The sequence below is a fragment of the Neolamprologus multifasciatus genome, chromosome 15 (genome assembly GCF_963576455.1).
Source record: "Neolamprologus multifasciatus chromosome 15, fNeoMul1.2, whole genome shotgun sequence".
NCBI classification, from domain to species: Eukaryota; Metazoa; Chordata; class Actinopteri; order Cichliformes; family Cichlidae; genus Neolamprologus; species Neolamprologus multifasciatus.
Window position 1 is genome coordinate 20,671,926 of NC_140453.1, and position 22,492 is coordinate 20,694,417.

A 22,492-nucleotide genomic window follows, 5' to 3' on the forward strand; every position below is an offset into this window, starting at 1 on the left:
AGCGTTTTGCATTTTGCATAATTTTAAAAAGTTTAAATTGGTTCAGTATTGAACGGCAGAAATGAGGTTTTCTTTTCGGAAGAATGTAAAAGGGGGAAAAAACAGCCGCCGACAGCGCTGTAAACAACGGCAGACTTGTGCGTAACAAGCAAGCGAATAATGAAGAAAACAGATCTTTAGAGAGAAACTGTTTTTGAAGTACAGAGAGAGAGAGAGAGAGCGAGAGAGAGAGAGAGAGAGAGAGCTGTGCATCTGTTGGAAGCAAAACAGTAAAAGTAAGAGTGAATTCATGACTATGTTTATGTGAAGCGCAGTTTGCTGTTGCTTTTGCTGCTGGTTCGGTCAATATTGTTTGGAGAGAGATCAAACTAACAGCTTTAGAATCAGCGCATAAAGGGCATGAACACAAAGCGCGGACCCGCCGACAGATCAGAATCAGCGAGCTGTCGGCTTTCAGCCCCGACCGTGAGAAAGGCAACATCTAACTGATTCTGATCTGCGGGTTGCGCTGTGTGTTTAAGTATTTGTGCAGAATCCGTGTTCCTGCTCTCATTTACTGTCTTAGCTGTTTGGTGGTTGTTGAAATTTTGTGAGATTTCACCAGAGATTCTAGCATTTTGGGCAAAATAAATTTATATTAAAAAATCGATTCAGGATTTTAATGAATCGATTTTACGTTATCCAAGCCAGAATCGATTTTAATCGATAAATAGATTATAAAAACCCACCCCTACTCACAACACTCGCCTCGCCTACAGTCAGCCAGTCAACACAACCGCGGAAGTCTCTCTTCGTGTGCTTGCAGATAACGTTGCGACCACGTGTGGCCACTCTGTTTACATTCAAAACAATAAGAATGTGTTTGATTTACAACATATGTGTTTGTGTCCCCTTCCAGGCCACCACCCTGCTGACCATGGATAAATACTCCATGCAGGATGTGCAGACCATCAATAACACTTGCTTCAAGCTCAACTCCCTGCAGCTTCACGCCCTCATGACCAACTACCACTGTGCCCCCGATGAGCCGTACATCCCACCTGTAAGACAAACGCCGTCTTTAAACATGTGCACCGTTTTTATTGGATTAAATTAGAAGAAACTGGAGTTATTAAAGTCAAACTGATTTGTAGAAACTATTTAAGCTCCAAACCAGAGGTTAGGTTGCCTGATGCGTGTGTTCTGCTGGTTTCTGTGTGTTTAGGAGCTGATAGACCACGTGGTGGCAGTGGCGGAAAACACAGCAGATGAGCTGGCAAGGAGTGACGGCAGAGAGGTTCAGCTCGAGGAGGATCCAGACCTCCAGCTGCCCTTTCTCCTTCCTGAGGACGGCTACTCCTGCGACGTGGTGCGCAGCCTCCCCAATGGCCTGCAGGACTTCCTGGAGCCTCTCCTGCAAAGAGGTAAAAAGTCAAACTATATGTGAATAAGCAATGAAGTCATATTGGAAATATATGAATGAAAGCCTTCAAATAGGTTTGTTTTATGAGAATGTAAATGACTTTGGTTAAATATGAGCAGATAATTTTTCTCAGGGTTTTTAATTTGTTTTTATTGTCATTGTTTTAAATAAAACCCTGTATACCTAAAGGAAAACAAACATTCATTGAATTATGTTTCATAACTGTGTGTTAGGGAGCTGAGTGCAAAAGCGAAGCTCTCAATTTACCGGTCGATCTACGTCCCTACCCTCACCTATGGCCACAAGCTGTGGGTAGTGACCGAAAGAACGAGATCGCGGATACAAGCGGCGGAAATGAGCTTCCTCCGAAGGGTGGCTGGCCTCTCCCTTAGCGATAGGGTGAGAAGTTCGGCCATCCGGGAGGGGCTCAGAGTAGAGCCGCTGCTGCTCCACATCGAAAGGAGCCAGTTGAGGTGGTTTGGGCATCTGACAAGGATGCCCCCTGGGCGCCTCCTGGGTGAGGTGTTCCAGGCATGTCCCACCGGGAGGAGGCCCCGGGGCAGACCCAGGACACACTGGAGAGATTATATCTCTCGGCTGGCCTGGGAACGCCTTGGTGTTCCCCCGGATAAGCTGGAGGAGGTGGCTGGGGAGAGGGAGCCTCTTTGCTTAGGCTGCTGCCCCCGCGACCCGGCCTCGGATAAAGCGGATGAAGATGGATGGATGGATGGATGGATGGATGGATGGAACTGTGTGTTAGTCCTGCAATTCTTTCAAGGACTAACACACAGTTTTATGCCTCCTGTTTTTAAAGCTATGAGATGTACAATGAGTTTAAAGATGTTATGTTGGGATTTAAGCATCTTAAAATAAAGCAGACCAAACAAAAAGAATCAGTAGCTGCTGCTTTAAAATAAGTTTGGTTGCTTTGTATGCTGTATTACTACACTCGACAATTAACGTTTTCTTATTGTCATGATTTCAGAAAAGCTGCTCTGAAACAAAGGTTATGATCACTCTACTATCAGTTACATTATTTCTGTGTGCGTCTGTTTCCTCTGGTAGGTTTTTGTAGGTTAACGCCACATCCACGTTCGCCCGGCACCTGGACCGTCCACTTCGAAGGAGCTGACTGCGACAGCCACTTTTCCGCTGCTGACAACTCTGAAATGGTACGGCGTCGACGTTCAGTCACTCTCTCGCCACACTGTGCGTGCGTTTATTTATAGAGTTGTGTGTCAGTGCAGTGGGGCATCCTGGGTAAAGTCGGTGCCACAGAGGAGACTTTGCAGGTTTAGTAATGCTGACTCACAGAGACTGTGGAGACTGAAGTCTAAAGTAAGTCTGACAGCTAAGACAGCAGAAAACAAGACTAAAACTCTTGGAGCCACAAAGTGGCCGCAGGGTCTTTGATGGCTGCAGAGTGACTTTGGGACACTGTTCTTTTTTCAGCATTTACATTTTTATGCTGCGCTCTTGCTTTGAGTGGATGATCTTCACTTAGATCACATCCACTTTGCTCTGTATGCTGCCCAGACACGCCTCCATATTGTCAATAACGATGAGCTGCTCTTTGATACAAATATCTAATTGGCTGATCACATGGCAGCAACTCAGTGCATTTTAAGCATGTCAACATGGTCAGGATGACTTGCTGAAGCTCAGACTGAGTCTCAGAGTGGGGAAGAAAGGTGATTTAAGCAACTTTGGGTGTGACCTGGTTGTTGGTGCCAGACAGCCTGATATTTCGTATTTCGTACTCTGCTGGGATTTTCCCACATGACCATCTCTGGGGTTTACAGAGAATGATGTAAAAAAGCAGAAATATCCAGTGAGCAACACTTCTCTGGATAAAATCGTCTTTGAATGCACAAGACATTAAACCTTGAAGGAGAAGATCACACTGGGTGCCCCTCCTGTCAGCTAAGAGCAGGAAACTGATTCTATAGTTCAGAACAATTTGACAGTAAGAGACTGAAAAATTGCTTCTGGTCTGATAAGTCTCAATTTCTACTCTAACATTCAGATGATGGGGTCATTTGGCCTAAGCAACATAAAAGCATGGATCCATCCTGCTTTGAATCAGCATTTCAGACTGGTGGTGTAGTGGTGTCAGAGAGGTTTTCTTAGGACTCTTCGCACCAATAAGTATTAATTGAGCATCGTGAAAGGCATAAATACTAATGTGGCTAGTATATACATTTTTAATATTTCAGCTGTATTAATAAACTTCCTCTGACAAAAATGACAATAAGTAGAGGATTTCACCGAGTTTGTACAAGAGATTCAGGGTAGCTGAGACTAGCAGCCAAAAACAGGTAAAATTCCTGTGCAGAAACTGAGCTGTAGATAATTTGACGGCACGACTGTCATAGTTTGACTATTTTTAGACACGTTTAAACCTGGAGACTGCTATGATTTGAGTCCAGAGGTGTGTGTGTGTGTGTGTGTCTGTGTCTGTGTGTGGTCTCTCAATCTGAATGCAGAGATTAAAGTGACTTCAAAAGGATCTATTTACTTTTCATAAGACACACACCAAGACACAAGCGCACACACAATTTAATCAACACTAATCACGCTGCTGAAGTTGGGGAGCCCAGAGCAGTAAATGAGAGACTTCTTTTACTTATACACACACACACACACACACACACACACACACACACACACACACACACAGAGCCACTTCCTCTGTAATTGGTCTGTTTATCCCTACTCTACTATTTCATGACTGTAGTCTCGACAGGCGTGTCACACAACACACGCGCACACACACAGTGATTAATGGTGTGTGTTCAGGCAGACTGGTGGGTCGAGCTCTGCCTTGTCGACAGTTCTTAAGCGATCATTACAAGACCAGCTCTGCTCTGCAACCACATTAGTGTCAAAGATGTGATATTGTTTGCTTTTTATGTGTATAAATGTATAAACTGGATTATGTGGAAAAGTCTGATACTAAATTAGAAGTGGAATAAGGAGAGCCTGCAGTGATGTTTGAGCCCATGCTGTTGTACAGTATGAAAAATAACACTGAGTTTTATTCAGTTAACGTTCAGTAACAGTTGCCTCGGGGTGCTTTATACCATTATGTAAAGACTGAAAAGTCATTAACCTGCTGCACTTGGTAACTGTGGGAAGAAAAACTCCCTTTTAACAGGAAGAGACTTGGATCAGAACCAGGCCTCAGGGAGCGCTGCCAGTTTACTGTGACTGGTTAGGAAGTGAAGAGAAAGAGAAAAGGATGGAAGAGGCCAAAAATGTGTAATGAGCTGTGCCGCCTGAGTACGTAATGTCTAATTAGGTTTAAATTGTTGCCACCAGCTTTGAAGTCGGCTTTGTGTTTATCAGATTTGAGGTGTGGCTCTCAAGTTTTTCCTAAGAGCTTAAAGTCGTTAACCTCGTTTGTTTGTCTGATGGATAAACATGGGTATCAATTAAGTTTAATTAATTTACTTGTGTTTAGTACAGCGGCGTGTCACACACAGCCTAATTGTGGGCCTGATAATAACCTGTACAGGGCTTGAATTCCTCTGGACCCAAATCAAAGCATCTTCCAGGATTAATTCCTGTGGAAATATCCGCACAGAATTACAGTAATCTAATAATGTTTGGGCCACTGTTGCATTAGTGTGGAACAGCTGGCCAGCTGCAGTCTCTCTCTGCAACGCTACAGGGAGTTTTGCTAGCATACACAGACTGGCTACAAAGGTGTGAACTTGAAGTCGTGCAGACAATGACTGCTGGCTAAAAAATTTAAATCCACTTCAACTGATGAGGAGAATGCTGAACACCAATCACGGCGGCATTCCCAGTGAAGTTAATGTTAACAGCGTTAGTACTTAGAATCCAGATGTGTAACAATAACATTATTAGGGTGGAGCAGCAGTTCAGAGAGATTCAGCTAATTTATAATGAACAGAGCATGCCTTTTTTAATACGCATGCATAGATATGACAAAGAACAGGCACAGGAGACATAAATTACAGCAGTGTTGTATTTACTGGAGAATGACAGAAGGTGAGGTAAGAATAGGACAACAGAAAACTTAAGTAAAGTTTTTGGAAGTAAACAGCAGCAGTATTTCATGATTATGATAGAAACAATATGTCTTTTTCTATTTAAAAAAATCAATTAAAAACCCATAAAATATTTCAAATCTGTAATTGATTCATTCATTTTCATTTACAGACATACCTTTTCATTTATTTGTAACTTAGAAAGAAGAAACTGGTGACTTCGCAAACTGACTTGGGTTGTATTAGAAAGATTAGAATTGAAAGCTTTTATTGATATTATATAATGTACAATGAAATTGGAGCGCATCAACAACTTAAGAAAAAAATTGCTACATATACTAAAGTATATAAAAAGTACTAATGTTTAATAAGGTTAGGTAGTCGGGTAACAAATGGTGAGAGTATCCCAAATATTACACAGTGATTTACCAATAATCTAATAATCGAATAACTCAGGTGAGTAAATGTTGTACTTGGCACATCCAGAGAAGAGGTGTTGAGGTTTGGAAAGAAGCTCTTCCTGTGTCTGTGTCCTTGATTTGCCAGAGGGCAACAAGTTAAACAGATGAAGGCCAGGATGTGAGGGACCTTCAAATATGTCTGACCCTGCTGAAGAAGGAGGAGGGAGGTTTACAGGTCCTGTATGAAGGACAGAGCTAAGCCAGGGATCTCCTGAGCCGTGGCTCTGTTTCTTCCTCCTCAGCAGTCTCAGGAAGTGAGGTCGTCTCTGTACCTTTTTTAATAACCATTGGCAGCCCAGGTGTTCAGAAAGTACCCAGGAATTTGGAACCTTCTCCACACACTGATCACTGATGTAGGGCCACGTCTCGTCAGTGAAGTCGAAGAGGGTTTTTTATTTTTTGTTTGTTTGTTTCGGGTTTTCTTTGTCAGGTTGTACCTCAGATCTGAACTGTTTCTCTTTATAAACTTCAAGCAGAAAGTTGAATCTGTTTTCCAATAGAATTCAGCCTGATTGAGTCGGTATGCAGCTGTAATTTTAGTGTACGAGTTGTCCTCTTGACTTGTGGTTGTTGTTTTGTTTGTTTCTGGGTGTTCCTGTAGTTTGAAGCGCCAGTCAGCGACATGCAGGACACCAAACAAAAATAGACAATACGATGCAGGCATATTTTTTTTTAATGAGTGTGACGTGAGCTTTTGGAGTATCCTTTGTCAGAATATTTTTTCATCATGTGGGAAACCTCGGTAGCTCTCTTTCTTTGTTTCTCCATCTTTCCCCACCCAGTCACCCAGCCCTGCTCAAATGAGCCCTGCTGTGTATATATGTGTGTGTGTGTGGGTAGCCATGAAGTGGTTTTCATTCTTGACTTGGTTCCAGCGACCACAGGTTCCTCTGCGGTCTTCCCCTTTTCCCCTTTATCCCTCCTTCATGCCTTCCCTCCCTTTTCTCATCCCTCCCTCTTTTTTCTTCTTCTTCTTTTTTTAACTCTACATTCTCTCACTATTCTCCTACATGGTTCAGACGAAGGGAACACGCTAAAGGAGAGTTGAGCTTTCCTCAGGCCTTTTTCCACGCGTTCACTCACAGTGAGAGGTTACATCCTCGCTTACAGTTTGTCCTTCCTGTCCATCTCTCTTTTCAGCCAATGAGGAAAGAGCCGGAGGTTGTCACAGTAACCCTGAAGAAGCACAATGGCATGGGCCTCAGCATCGTGGCCGCCAAGGTAAGAAATGTCACCTGGAAGTTTGTTAAAGAGTGAAAGTCAAACTTTGGCAGCTCTGAGATGTTTTCAGTTTGTTGGGATTTATTTATTTTTTAAAATTTGCAGGAAACTTTTCCTAAAAAATGAAATCTAACACTGAAAAGTAAACGACTGGCATGCATTTGACAGGAAACCCCAAAATAACTTGGATGTTTTTATTGTGGCTGTAGAGATGGTGTGTGTGTGTGTGTGTGTGTGTGTGTGTGTGTGTGTGTGTGTGTGTGTGTGTGTGTGTGTGTGTGTGTGTGTGTGTGTGTGTGTGTGTGTGTGTGTGTGTGTGTGTGTGTGTGTGTGTGTGGCTGAGCGACACACTGCTGACAGAACAGGCTGCTGTTTAAAATAGACTCCTTTCACTGTTGAGTCTGACAGCAGCGCAGAGACTAAACAGCAACACTACAAAGAAACTTCTGGATGAGCCCCGGACAAAAACGTGCTCTGTGCAGTTTGCTGATTTAAGGGAGGGGATGTGGGGCTAATTTAACTGTAGATCATTGTCTGTCCATGTGTTTGTGTTACCGCACCTCTGATGTGTGGACCAAAGTACGAAAGTCTGCAGATGTCTGTGTAAGATGCAATTTTGGCTTACATACACATAATAGTATTAACTTAATAATCCAACAAAAGATGCATGAACAGGAGGTTTATACACTTGGGCATATGTGAATATCCAGGTCCTTAATTTGTTGCATCCATACACCACCTCAGTGGATTTGAAATGAAACAGTTTGAAGTTCGGACCTTAAGCTTTAATTCAAGTGGCCTGCCAAAAATTTTGCATCAACTGTTTAGGAATTAAAGCCATTTTCATACCTTGTCCCCCATTTTCACAACACCAAAAGTGATTGGATGATTGACCATGTCACAGCCATAAAGAAATTCCAATTTCCAAGCTAATTTTTTTTGTTATATTTACTTTATTTTAAAGTGTTTTGTAACATTAATCCGTGTTAATTTTGTGCTTTGTGAGTTTGCCCTGCTGTAAATCTCTTGGCAGTCATAAAGTGCAAGCTATTGTTGTAAATCGGTGTGTGTAAATCACCTGACATGCTCAAGTCAGTCAGGTAAACAGAGTGTGGGGCAGGAGTTTTGACGTTGCATTGTATAGTTGTTTTTCATGAGGCAATGATGGGATTAGATAACCAGGACTTCATTTGGAGAGGTTTTGTTTTGTAGCTGTCAAGTCATTTAATTTTTGTCGTCGGATTGCATGCAAACTACTTTAGGGAAAGCACAAATCAGAAACAAAGTGTAAAAGAAGGTCCGAAGGTTGCTGCTGCAGACTGATAAGCAGTTTCATGTGCAGGTGAGGCTGGTTCCCTCATTATTTTACAACAAACGGCACAGGCATAAAATCTGAAGTTGAATCCAAGTGTTGAATTAGTATTTTACAGCCTTTAATTGTAATTTTTTAGATAAGGACCAATGAGATGCCAGTGTGTCACAAGACTTAAACCAAAATAAAGCTTTCAGAGAGTTGGCAAAAACATCAGGAGTGTCCAAACAATCAGCAAACTGGTTTATTGTTTGAAGGAGGATTGCAGCGACCAGCTCAGCAACACCAAAAGACCTGAAAAACTACAGGGTCACTGATGTTTATTGAAAACGTAACTACTGATAGAAGCAGCAAGATGAATTGAAGTGTATAGGACTACTTTCCCAAAATGATCAGATTGAGCTTCACAATTCAAAATAATAATGGCCCAAAGCACACTGTTGAACCAACACAAGCCAGTTTTCTTAAGCAAAGGCAGGTACCTGATTTTAACCCAACAGTACGTCTGTTTCACTGGCAGAAGATATCAAGAGGCGAAACACAGCTTTTGGTGATGTTCATGGGCTCTAGACTTCAGTCACTGAGACAAAGGGTTTTCATCCAACTGTTTAAAAACTATCCTTATATTTATTTTTTTTTATCACATATTGATTGTTTTGATTTCTAGTTTTGCAAAGAGGAAAAAACTACAAAATACAGTGGGGCAAAAAAGTATTTAGTCAGCCACCGATTGTGCAAGTTCCCCCACTTAAAATGATGACAGAGGTCAGTAATTTGCACCAGAGGTACACTTCAACTGTGAGAGACAGAATGTGAAAAAAAAAAAATCCATGAATTCACATGGTAGGATTTGTAAAGAATTTATTCGTAAATCAGGGTGGAAAATAAGTATTTGGTCAATAACAAAAATACAACTCAATACTTTGTAACATAACCTTTGTTGGCAATAACAGAGGTCAAATGTTTACTATAGGTCTTTACCAGGTTTGCACACACAGTAGCTGGTATTTTGGCCCATTCCTCCATGCAGATCTTCTCAAGAGCAGTGATGTTTTGGGGCTGTCGCCGAGCAACACGGACTTTCAACTCCCGCCACAGACTTTCTATGGGGTTGAGGTCTGGAGACTGGCTAGGCCACTCCAGGACTTTCAAATGCTTCTTACGGAGCCACTCCTTTGTTGCCCGGGCGGTGTGTTTTGGATCATTGTCATGTTGGAAGACCCAGCCTCGTTTCATCTTCAAAGTTCTCACTGATGGAAGGAGGTTTTAATAATCTCTCACGATTAAAATCTCACGATACTTGGCCCCATTCATTCTGTCCTTAACACGGATCAGTCGTCCTGTCCCCTTAGCAGAAAAACAGCCCCATAGCATGATGTTTCCACCCCCATGCTTCACAGTAGGTATGGTGTTCTTGGGATGCAACTCAGTATTCTTCTTCCTCCAAACACGACGAGTTGAGTTTATACCAAAAAGTTCTACTTTGGTTTCATCTGACCACATGACATTCTCCCAATCCTCTGCTGTATCATCCATGTGCTCTCTGGCAAACTTCAGACGGGCCTGGACATGCACTGGCTTCAGCAGCAGAACACGTCTGGCACTGCGGGATTTGATTCCCTGCCGTTGTAGTGTGTTACTGATGGTGACCTTTGTTACTTTGGTCCCAGCTCTCTGCAGGTCATTCACCAGGTCCCCCCGTGTGGTTCTGGGATCTTTGCTCACCGTTCTCATGATCATTTTGACCCCACGGGATGAGATCTTGCGTGGAGCCCCAGATCGAGGGAGATTATCAGTGGTCTTGTATGTCTTCCATTTTCTGATGATTGCTCCCACAGTTGATTTTTTCACACCAAGCTGCTTGCCTATTGTAGATTCACTCTTCCCAGTCTGGTGCAGGTCTACAATTCTTTTCCTGGTGTCCTTCGAAAGCTCTTTGGTCTTGGCCATGGCGGAGTTTGGAGTCTGACTGGTTGAGGCTGTGGACAGGTGTCTTTTATACAGATGATGAGGTCAAACAGGTGCCATTCATACAGGTAACGAGTGGGGGACAGAAAAGCTTCTTACAGAAGACGTTACAGGTCTGTGAGAGCCAGGGATTTTCCTTGTTTGAGGTGACCAAATACTTATTTTCCACCCTGATTTACGAATAAATTCTTTACAAATCCTACCATGTGAATTCATGGATTTTTTTTTCACATTCTGTCTCTCACAGTTGAAGTGTACCTCTGGTGCAAATTACTGACCTCTGTCATCATTTTAAGTGGGGGAACTTGCACAATCGGTGGCTGACTAAATACTTTTTTGCCCCACTGTATATGTTGATGTCTAACAAATTATGGACCTAACTGTACCTGGAACGCCGTCCAAGAAAATGCGGAGGTCCATTTTGGTAGAGAAAATGAATGTGGCTTGGATACCTGCTCAGTATGGATGTAATAAACATGTTGCTTTGCCTCCAAGTTTTGAGTTACTCATTTTGGCCACTGTCACCTTGTTGCTACTGATTGTGTAGATTCTTGCTTGTTAGTGCCAATTAACAGAAAATGCTAAACTTTTTTTGGACTGTTGATCCACACAGTGGGCCACAAAATTGGACAGACTGTCACAATTTGTCACAATTCATTATTTGATGGTTGTAAACATGTTAATTTCAGCTCTGAGGCGTAGTATTTTAACATGACACATTTACATTAACACTGGAGGAACTGCAGCCGCAGAGGCTGTTGTTTAGTAAAATGTAATGACTGTGACACCGAGCTACTTCAGATGAACTGAAAATTTAAACAAAAACACTTCTAAACACAAAACATTTCATTCAAGTCCAGGAAAAACACAGTTGCACAACTTGAAGTAGAAAACAATTAAAATGTTAAGTCTGCTTCCAAAATACTTTATATAAGCTCACTGCACATCACAGGGAGGTTGTAATGTGAAACGTGGAGTATATTCAACTGACATCATCTTCCAGTCCAGTCTTGTCTCCACTGGTTCCCTCTAATTTTACATGTCACAGCCATCATCAGGCGACTCATCTTGAGTGTTTCATAGCAACAAGAAAAGGCTTCGCTACCCTGTATCTTTCCTAATGTTAGTAAGAAATCAACTCACTGGCTCTCTTTCTAGAATTTAAAAAGTTTTTTGACTGTTTTTGAGCTGCAAGCCAAACATGAACCGGTGCACAACATGTACCTCAGAGCCCCCAACAGTGTCCGACATGGCTTTGATTATAATTTGAAATGGCAAAGAGAAGTGAGACACAGTTGGGTGTCCAGTTTGACTAACAAGTTTCCTTCAGGGGCAACCCTTCACTTTCAGGCCAGACAGTTACATAATTCTACATTAAGGCCGTTCCATCACCAAGATTTCCCCCTAACTGGGTTCCTCGGTGTACTGTAGCTTATCTTGTACAGAACAGCAGTATCAAACTAGTATACATCCATGCAAGAAGATATGAGTAGATAACACTACTACGGTTTGCTCTCTGTACAAAACGTAATGATTTTCTTTCTTTCTTTTGATTGGAGCAAGTTTCCTGCTTAAGGCGAGAGCTTTCCTGTGTGTGTGCAGTCTGACTCTGCGTGTGTGTGTGGATGGGAAGAGTGAGAAGGAAGGATGTGCTCAGGAAACCTCCTTGCTCTGTTTATTTTCAGAGCTGTGTGGATGTTTGAGAGAGTGGCAGAGAAGTGTGTATGTGGGATGGGAAAGGCAGGTAGAGTGAATTTTGTCAAACAGATGCCTAAATTCTCGGTAAACTGGGCTGAGCTCTGTCCTATTATATAACTCTGAGTGTGTGTGTGTGTGTCTGTGTGTGGTATTTGCCTGGTGGAGCTGAAGCAGCGCTCCACCTCAGTCCGACCAGCTGGCGTCCCAGCCGACACTTCACCTCTGGACCGCTGTCTGAATTTGCTGTTTCTTAACAAACACTCTGCAATTAGGACGCCGTGGAGGAATTTGGGAGCTCTTGGGAACATTTGAGGAATTTACTGCAACACACACTGGACTGTTGGGCAACTTTTAAAAATTTTATTATAACACTTTTTCTATATTAAGATTTATTCTTTTTCCCGGTCAAACCTTTAAGAATGAAGAGCGGAAAGATTCCTGCACGTCTTTGCTTTACATACAGGAACGTTTTTATCCCGCATTTCTGTCCGTAAACAGTGATTTTAAAAGTTCGGCTCAATGGATTACGCTCAGTCTGTGTAATTGCTGGGAGGTTTTAGACTTGTCGGTTCATGTTAGCAGGTTGAATCGTTCTCTGGGATTTAAAAAAAAAAAAAAAAAAAAAAAAGAAAGAAGGAAAGAAAAGGAAAAAACAGGTGTGTGCAGTTGGTGCGGGTGTGTGTGTCCTCCGCTGTGGATGTCCCCAGTGTGAACTGGTCTGGATAACAAGCAGCTGCAACATGTGGTTTTCTGTGGTGGGCAGGAAAGACCAGGTAACTGCTCTTTTTATGTCATTTGTGTCTTTTAAAGGCAAAGAGACTGTTTCTGTCTGCTCTCTTTGATGTTATTATAAATGTAAAAAAAAAAAAACAAGGTTTGAAAGGCGGTCTGTAAGTTTGCATCCATGTAAACCCGATTAAGACTGTGTTGCGTTTCATGTACGATAGACTCGCTCTGCTAAAATGCTGACCTTATTGGGGTTTTTCCTGGCTCAAATCTCACTGTTTGATATACAAAAAAAAAATAGGTGTACTTCAGTAAATTAAATACCATCATAATGTACGTGAGGGAGGAAGTTTCCTTTTTCCTTTTGTGCTGGTAACAATCTTTTAGATGGACATGACTAGTCCATGAGTATTTAGTGTTTATTTAGAAGCACATGCTTGTGAAGCAGCTGGTTGAATATTCCTGGATTTATCGAGTGCAATGGCCTGCTGGTCCATCACTCTTGACCGTTTGCTGTCAGTGCCATTCTGTCACTGGTTACACAAAAACCCCTGGTGTGTTTTGTTTTTAATAGAAGGGAAAAAGAAAAGGGTAAAGTGCTCTTCAGCCAGATTTAAATTTGTGGCCTGATTTAAAATGTAGATTCTAAAAGAAGACTCCTTAATCAGATTTTGCAGAAATCTCCATAAATTTTAAATATTTTATTAGACTTGAAGAATTTCTTTTTTGTGTGGTGGGGAGGGGAGGGGGTCTGACAGTTCAGCTCAGTTTAAATGTTAGATAAGAATTCTGGTGTAAAATGGGAATATTAGCTCATAAAATCTGTATGTCGAATCAGTGATTGCTCTATTTGAACTCTCAACCTTTACATGTTGGTCATTTTGTTGGAGCCCTTTGTCTCTGTGGAACAAATGTGTGGAGAGCAGATTAGCATCCTTAAAAATACTACATCAGTCAAACCCACACACGTGTGTTTTATTGTATTGTGTTTGTCTTCCCTCCGGGCAGCTCCCAGCTGCAGTTGAGGAAACACTCGCTCCCCTCCTCCTCTTCGCCCTCCTCTTGTTGTCCGTTGGTGTGTTTACTCCTTTATCAGCGAAAGAAAGGAGCAGAACATCCTCTCTGTACAGATTTAAAAACACCAGATAATGTTTGTGTTGTGTCGTAATTGAGGATTCCCAGAGACAGGACAGTGTTTGATACAGGAGAGCTTTTCCAATCTCCAGTCAAAAATTCTGGTCATTTATACTGCTTTGGTTGATACATCCCATCAACTGTTAAAGTTGAGCTTGGTTAACGCTTATGAGGAAATGTCTCAATTTTCAATAATTAAATGTGTATATTAAAATGATTAAATAGTGGAGGTTATAGAATTTGTTCATAATCCTCATCAGGGGTTTTGTGGTTCAGTCAAAGTTGATTTAAAAATTCCTGTTTTCAGATAACTGAATGACTGAATTATTTTGTCAATGCAGGCCCTTAACTACCATCAAAACAGCTAACACACTTGGACCATTTACCAAGCAGCTGCCCTGCACCGCTGACTTTTGGAACCATGATGTTCTCTGATGAACTCTATTATTACAATTTTACAAGAAATCTGAAAAGTTAAAAGCCAGAAAGTGTCTCATTCAAGTCTGTTTTGGCAGCAGGTGAGCTACTGTGCTCTCATTGGCAACTTCTGGCCGTCACGGCACCTGCAGCTGTTACACTTCGGTCTAAAATCTCAGACACTCACACAGTTAACATTGGGGCTCAAAACCAGAGGTGTGATTCAAAAAAATGTTTGTATTTTGGATGGAAAGTTGAAATATATATTCTGGAGACGTGTGAGACTAAATTAAAAACTAAGATTTAAGCTCATGCCGATGATACATTGTTATCCCTACATTACTAGGAAACGAATTTATAATTTGTTTTTTCTTTCAAATGTTTTGCCTTTTGTGTGCACTTGCAGACAGACAGGGAATAGAGGTTTAAACAGTTAAAAGTTTGGCACTCAAACCAGAGTTATGCGGCTTTGAGAAATGAGCTATAAACTGAAAAGGAGGAGGATTGAGTCTGTTTCTGCAGTGTTTGAAGCTTTAGTTGTGTGTGTTTGTTTGTTAGCTGATAGAAGCGTATTGGAAGTGTAACAATAGCATGAGAGCGTCCCCCCTCTAAGGGCTGGAACAATGAAAGGATGTACCGCACACACACACACACATGCATTCGCTTTCCTGTTGGGCAGGAGGTGTTTACGAGGTGTGGAAGGAGAGCGTTTGTTCACCTTGGCGCTCATTATAAAATCTATGTAGTCACATTTTGGCACATCTGTGTGGGGGGAAAAACTGAGACATGCTTGTAAAAGGCTAGGGCTTTTTCATTGTTTGTCTTTTACTTATTTTGTTTACATTTTTGTAGTTTTGGTCTTATTTCAGCATTTTGCTTTTTTAAAAATTTGAATTGCATTTATTTCTAGTGCCGTACGTGGTCTGTTGGATTAAAAACAAAAAATAAATACATAAATAAAATAAAAATATTTTTTTGGTAAATCTTTAGTTTGGTTACTACAGCTTCTGCATTTACCACGTGATGTATTCAGGCCCCAAACTCCAAATTTTTTATCCTTCTGCAAAATCACTGGAAAATAGTTCATCCATCCTTCAGCTGCATCCATTTATCGGTCTTTCCATCCATCAGTCTAACAGCCGAGCCATCCATGCATCCTCCTGTCAGTCAATCAGTCAGTCAATCAATCCGATCATCTTTCTATCCGTCAGCCAATTCATCCATTTATCTTTCCATCCATCCGTCTGTCAGCCAGTCCGTTCGTCCATCCACCCGTCTGCTAGCTGATCCCTCCATCCATATATCTGTCAGTGAATCAGTCAGTCAATCCACCCATCTTTCTGTCAGCTGATCAGTCCATTCGTCCATCCATCCGTCTGTCAATGAATCAGTCATGTTTAGTTCATCCATCCATCTTCCTTCTTAATCGCTGGTTGTCATGTCTGCTAAACTGAGGGTTTTCTGAAGTTATTAGAGGACATTAAATTACTTCAAAGTACTATAATATCATTTGGTGTTGGCTGTGGCTGGCTTTGTGTTCCTTGCGGACTTGTTCTTTTCTTTTTTCTTTTTTTTTTAAATTTCTAAGTTTTGCAGTTTACAATTCTAGGTACAGGCACTAGTTAATACAATTTGCAGTCTTCGTCTGATTTTGTCCATTCCACACCAAACTGCACCACTCTACTTCCGGCAGCAACAAAGTACTTTTCTGGAGCTGAAAGGTTTGCGTCTCACCATTATTTGAGATCCTGGACGTCGTAGATATACGTAGGATAATCTGAGATGGACAGAACAAAATCCTTGAACAGTTTTTGAGTTACCAGGGTGCTCTGACCTGCACATTTGACCTTCTATTTCACTACTTTCCCATCTTCCATCACTGTCTCTGTTTAATACAGGGGTAAGAGATCATCCATCATCTTGGCTTGTGGGTTCACCTACTATAAACCTGTTGAAGTCAGCATTTTTGTATTTATTTAACAATTGCAAAGGTTTAGAAATGTTTCTGTACTGACAGGCGCAACAAAATTTAAATCAGAGAATTGGGAACAAACAAGTGAACAGTCTGTACTTGCCCAGGGAAGGCAAGAGAAGAGACTTAATCACCTAAAAATGATAAAGCATACCTGCGAGGGTGAGCTGAGCATAAATTCCTCTCGTGGATAAGTGGTTTATAACCTCAGTCAAGCTGCGGAAAGGTTGACATGCTTTCAAACTGTAAGCTGTAATTTTGGTATGCCGCCAGCCTGCATTAGCAGCATTTTGTGTCAGATGTGTATCAGACATACGTGACTCGTGTGTTTCTCAGTGTGAGTCAGCCACAGAATGGCTGAGGAGAAAAATGTCACATCACTTTGAGTCGTATTTATTTTCCTCTCTTCAAGAGGAGTGATTATTACCAGAGACATAAGTGAGAAATATGGTGCCTAAAGAGTAGACTAGAAATCTATTGGAGGACTCGGCAGCAGGAAAGTTGGTGGTAGAAGAATAACTTCAAAGAAAGAAGCAAAAGCCTTTTAAAACCTTATTTTTGGGTAAAGACGTTACCTTCATTGCAGAAATAATTAAAGGAGGAAATTTGATTACATTGCATTTACCAGATGCGCAATACACCTCATTTATGAGCTGTAGAAATTGTTATATATCACAGCAGTCCTACCTCTATAACAGGCAACGCTTTGTTTTTAGTGGGTTATCAGCTCACGTTAGACACCCAGGAAGAATGAAATTGTGGGCAGATGAGAGCTTTTCCTTTTGATACTTGGTGTTCTTTGTACGAGTCGAGGACGGGCTTTTCTTCTTTAACAGGTGTGAGTTCAGAGAGATTTTGAGTGTTGAGCCAGCAAGGCCACCCTCGGGGCACTGATGTTCAAGCTCATGTTTGTTGTGTGGCTAGAACTTGTAAGACAAGAGCACCTGACAGGATTACATTGATTCATTGTAGGTTACACTGAGAAGTGTGATGCATAGCAACAGGATTTGGAGTTGGCTGAATATTAAAGGCTGGATTTTCCATAAAGGTTGAATTTGGAAGTATATTTAAAAGAGCAGACTATTCGGGTTGTTTCACTCTAATAGAGGTGTGATGTCTTAAAGGTGCGTTTATTTGGTGTGTGAGGGTTCGTTATAGGACTAAATAAATAAAGAGTCTTCAGATATTTCAGTTATTCTTATACATCTAAATTTGTGTTGATTTGTTGCCAATGCTTGTGACAAGCAACACACCTCAAAATTAACAATTTATAGCTTAATTGTTGCAACAAACCTGCTGTTTGCATCTTCTCGTGCATGTTTCAACCTGCTTGTGAATTTGCAGTTGGCCTGCTCGTCTTTTCTGTTTACACAACAGAGAGACCGTGACTCGTATTTGTAATCGGTACGTTTAACAGAGTTTTGTTTGCCTTTTAGCTTCTTATTAGGATTTAAGCTTATCAGCTAGTGCTCATTTATTTATACAAAAGAATCCACCTGGATAACATCAATCTCTTTTATATTTTTTTGCTGCGGTGCAATTTCTTTTCTAATGTGTCATATTATCTGATGTCTAGCGCTCAATAGCTACACTAGAGGCCAGGCTGAAACGGTTAGAGATGAGGTTTCAGGTTTCAGCACTTAAGCTCCTCCCAGGTCTTCCAGCACACTGAAGCATAAAAGGGAAAAACATCTCAGTTAATTAGCTGCTGTTTGTGTTTCTATTGACTCACTCGAGTTGGTTTCCACCCAAAAATGCAAAGTATGCACCTTTTACCTGCCTCTCCAGTCTGAGGCCTTCACAGCACGATAAAACTGTTACATCCCAGCTCACTAGGTTCAGAGGCAAAAAGTTAACCAACCACAAGGAAAGAGGTTTGGACTGAGTCGTTTATTTAATAGTAGTCATGTAAAAGGGAACCAGAAGCGTGGAGCAGGAGGCTGCTGCTCAAGCCAAGCACCAAATAAGTAAAACAAAAGGTGATTGCTAATGGAAGAGTCTTAGCTAACGTGTGCTGTTGTCATTAAGAATAATATTTTTGAAAAAATGAAATCCAGTGCTTACTGGCCCACCTACTAAAACAAAAATGACATAGGAAGTAGCCTTCCTAACAGACAGTACTTAGTGTTTGTCACACTACAGTAAAAATGATGGCATCCTCATTGAAGTCTTTTACATTTTGAGACTGATTGTAGGTAGTTGTGGTGACCAAGAGGTTACTTAGAGCTTGCGGGTGTTGTGCACTCAACCCTGGGCTGCAACATTCAGTCACAAGGCACAGGACACCTGTCTCCAAACAAACAGGGTCTGAGTTGGAGTGTAATCCCTCTGTAATCCCCCTTCGCACAGGTTTGCAGATAAGTGCCAACAATAATAATAATAATAAAGTACCTCTCTTTGCAATGGGAGACTCAACCTAACTGGTTGCCAACTGGTTGTTTTCTGGGACCAGACCGATTAAGTATGGCAGCAGGTGGGCATTGCAAACAGTTCCAAGTGGAGCGACCCAGGTCCATAACTGCTCTGCTTTTAAAAGTGCTTTATAAATAAACATCAATAAAAGTGTAAATATAACATTTGCAGTGAATACTGTTTCTGCCTCTTCCATTCTTGTGAATGTCTGCACCTCCACTCATTGCAACTCGTCAGTTGATCTCTGACCTTTACACATCGACTTCCACAGTAACACATCTCAGCTGCTGTACCTTAACTACTTCCTCAGTCTGTGTGCTGTGTCCTGTACGTGCTGCTGTAGTCAGCTGGAGTCATCAGACACGAGCTGAAGCCGATGCAGCCCTTCTGAGCCCCGCTGTAGGATCCTCTTATCTTTCCTTAAAAAAAAAAATCCCATGATATTCTCTAGGGATCTAGGGAATTCCCGAAAATGTCTCTGGGCCTCATTCTGGATCAGTGCATGAGGGGCTGGCTCCGTCTGAAACAGACACTCTTTTAATGTCGCCTGTAATGTATAACAGACATGAGACAGTCAGAATGATTCACTGTTCTCCTCTCATCTTAATGTCAGTCACAGGAAATTCGTGCCTGCATGAATGCAGCCTCATTATTTTATACACACACACACACACACACACACACACACACACACACACACACACACACACACACACACACACACACACACGGTCTGTGCTGGAGAAACAAGAACACAGATCTGTTCACTCAATGTTAAGTGCATATTTAAATGAGCTACTCATTGGAGTAAAAATAGAGAAAATTATGCACTTTTAAAATATACTAGTAATTGTGATGCATAAGCTCTAGACTTCAATAACAGGCTTTCATCCACAGTCCACACACATTTGGGCAAAATATGTGAAAGCTCTGGCATACATTTCTCTCATTTAGAAGCCGGGGCAAGACAAAGGCCTTTGTTACTTAAAAGCAGCTACATTTCTTTTTTTATTTCTCCACATACTCAGAAGTTGTTTCCTTCTGCAGGAAATCATTTATAGTCAACAAACTTCTCAGTAACAAGCACTGTGGTTGACCTGCTAAATTTCGAGGAAATATGAGCTACTTATGGTAATCATTGAGGCAATGGTAAAGTAAGAAAAGAGGATAATGTCACCATAGCCTGCAAGAAACCTGAGTGCTAATTCATCAAAGGCCAAGATGGGCTGGTGATGTGCAGCCCTAAATGTGTGAATAGCACTACAGGCCAAAGGGAAAAAACATTAACCTTTGATTTTAGGGTAAACTTTAGTGTTGAAATGTCTCCATTCCTCCATTCCTCCATTCCTTCAGGTGTTTGTGGTTTGTTCTGCAGTCTTTGTCTTCTTAACCACAGCTGATGAATCAGTTCATAAAAGTGACCTGCAAGCAGTGAGAGCTGTTAACCTGAGTGCAACCCCTGTTTTGTTTTGGTTTTTTTTCATAAGACATGGCTTCACACAGACACACTGTGCCACGTTGCCAGGTCTGACAAATGGCAGCAATTAGAAGTCTTTTTAATCCACTTCAGTTTTATGAGTGACTTTATAGTCATGCTGTGATTCTTAATGTGGAGGTTGTGCGTTTGAACCTTTCTTGTGATGTTTTGGGTCGCCTTTAAGCTTTATTTTCTTAAACCGGCTTGAAAGTATGAAGACTTGTCTCCAGTCTTTTATCAGCAAGATTGTAGGATATGTTTTCTTTGCTTCTTAGAAGAAAAAGAGAACATTTCTTAATTTATCCTCACTTAAGAAAATCCTGAAGTGCTGACGGTGGAAAATAGTTTCATACTTTGCACAGCACGATCTCTACAAAGAAAGATTGCTGAGATATTTTTATGGTTTCTGGTTCAACAGTTGCACAAACTCCAAGGATAAACATGCTTTGATGGTAAAGAAAGCGTGTGATAGCGATACGTTTGATAGTAAGCCAGCGCTCTCCACTTCACAGGAAAACTACACATACAGTCAGAACACATCGACAGAAGCTCTGGGCTTTGTGAACACATTGACACTGACACTAGCACGTGTTTGTCCTCCCCCTTCTTTCGTTTTGGAAAAAAAAATCTTTGTTGCTATGCTTTGTAAAGAAAAGATTTGACTTAAAGAAAATGTTTTGACACAAACTAAATCTGTGCTGAATCCTGTGGAGAGATGTGATTGTTTTTGCTGTAAATATTACAGGCGTACAGCAAAGCCTTTGAGTGTGTTTGACTGCGGTAAATGTCTTGAAGAGTTTCAGTTTGACATGTGAGTGAACTTGCTATTGTTCAGGAAATGACAGCTTTGCAATCCAGCCTGGTTCTGTTCAGCATCAGATCTAAACGTGTGTTTAAAAACCTGCTGATCCTGGACTCCTACCAGGTCCAGACCTTCAGTCACCGTTTATGTCTCAACACATTAGGATTGGACTGTATAACAGTTCCTTCTTGAGATGGATGCTTTAATTCCCTGACTTTCTTGGCTAAGATGGGCAGGTTGAAAAAAGGCAGGACGGAGACACACTTATGAGATTAAGTACAGCTCTGTGCAAATGTTTTAACCACTTGAGATGTTTGCATTCTTATCCCTCATGCTACAACATCAAGGGAGCATCTGATCGTCTAGAATTCGTCATGAGAATGAAACTGTCTTCTTCTTCAGTTTTATTTACTTTATGTAGCTCCAGTTTACAACAAAAGTCACCTTAAGGCAGGGGTCAGCAACCTTTAACACCCAAAGAGCCATTTGGACCCGGTTTCCACGCAAAAGAAAACAGCCGCAAATACTTTTTGACATCTAAAATGCAGATAACACTGTATATGTTGTTTTTTACCTTTATGCTTTGTGTGAACAACTAAGTTGTGTTGCTTATGAAATCCACGAAGTGCTACAGAGAAAATAAAATTTTATTTATGTAATTAACACATTTTGAACTCTTAAAGAAATATAACAAAAGGAAAGACACCCAGCTGAACTAAAATGATTCATGTAGCAAACAAAAACTGTTGTGAGCCACCCTTATATCGCCTTTGGGCTTTTGGTGACTTGACCTGACTTTTAAAAAATAATTGGAAAAAAAGCACTATGCTGCTAAAAGGTGAAAAATAGATATTTGCAAAATTCTGCCTAAATATGTATTTTGCCTGGTTAATGTGTGTGGCGGGGCGTGGTCTGCAGCGCCGCTGCAGGGGAGGCGGACGCACCTGAGCGGCACACGCAATCACGCCTCGCCGCCTTAACGTCTGTGCTATCTATGCTGTTGTGTTGGTATGTGTCGGTCTGTGAGCTGAAAAGCTACAGCCGGCTGTATGCGTACAGCAACAGTGTGTGAAAAGCATATTCATGCAAACAGCGTCAGGTCTGCCGTGTTTACAATGGGACTTCTGCTCCTGAACCTCTGCGCACAGCGTCTGCAAATCAGGGCTGTACGAAGTCACTTCATCTTTACGCAGGACTGTAAGCTGTCATCTGTGAGGCGGGAGCGGTGTTTGTTTTTAACATAGTTCACGGTGGAGAACAGCTGCTGACATAATGTGGATCCAAAGATCCATAATTGGCCTATCTGGGGTTGAAAGTCTCGATAAATGCACGGCGTTTCGGCGGGTACACCGGCTTCTGGGAGTGTGACGCTTATTTTGAGCGATGAAAAAATAATAAAATATTATTTTATTTTTATATTTCAATATCACAATAATCTTCCAATTTAGAACTACAAGTTAAAAAAAGAACTAAC

At 41.4% G+C, this 22,492-nt stretch overlaps 1 protein-coding gene across 1 annotated transcript in view; it reads left to right on the forward strand.

Annotated features, from left to right (window-relative positions):
• afdna (afadin, adherens junction formation factor a) overlaps positions 1 to 22,492 on the forward strand; it is a 123,126-nt gene that overhangs the window by 73,726 nt on the left and 26,908 nt on the right. Inside the window, 4 exon segments of the mRNA XM_085131801.1 lie at positions 899 to 1,042; positions 1,205 to 1,403; positions 2,468 to 2,574; positions 7,020 to 7,100. Coding sequence (XP_084987927.1) covers positions 899 to 1,042; positions 1,205 to 1,403; positions 2,468 to 2,574; positions 7,020 to 7,100 — 531 coding nt within the window.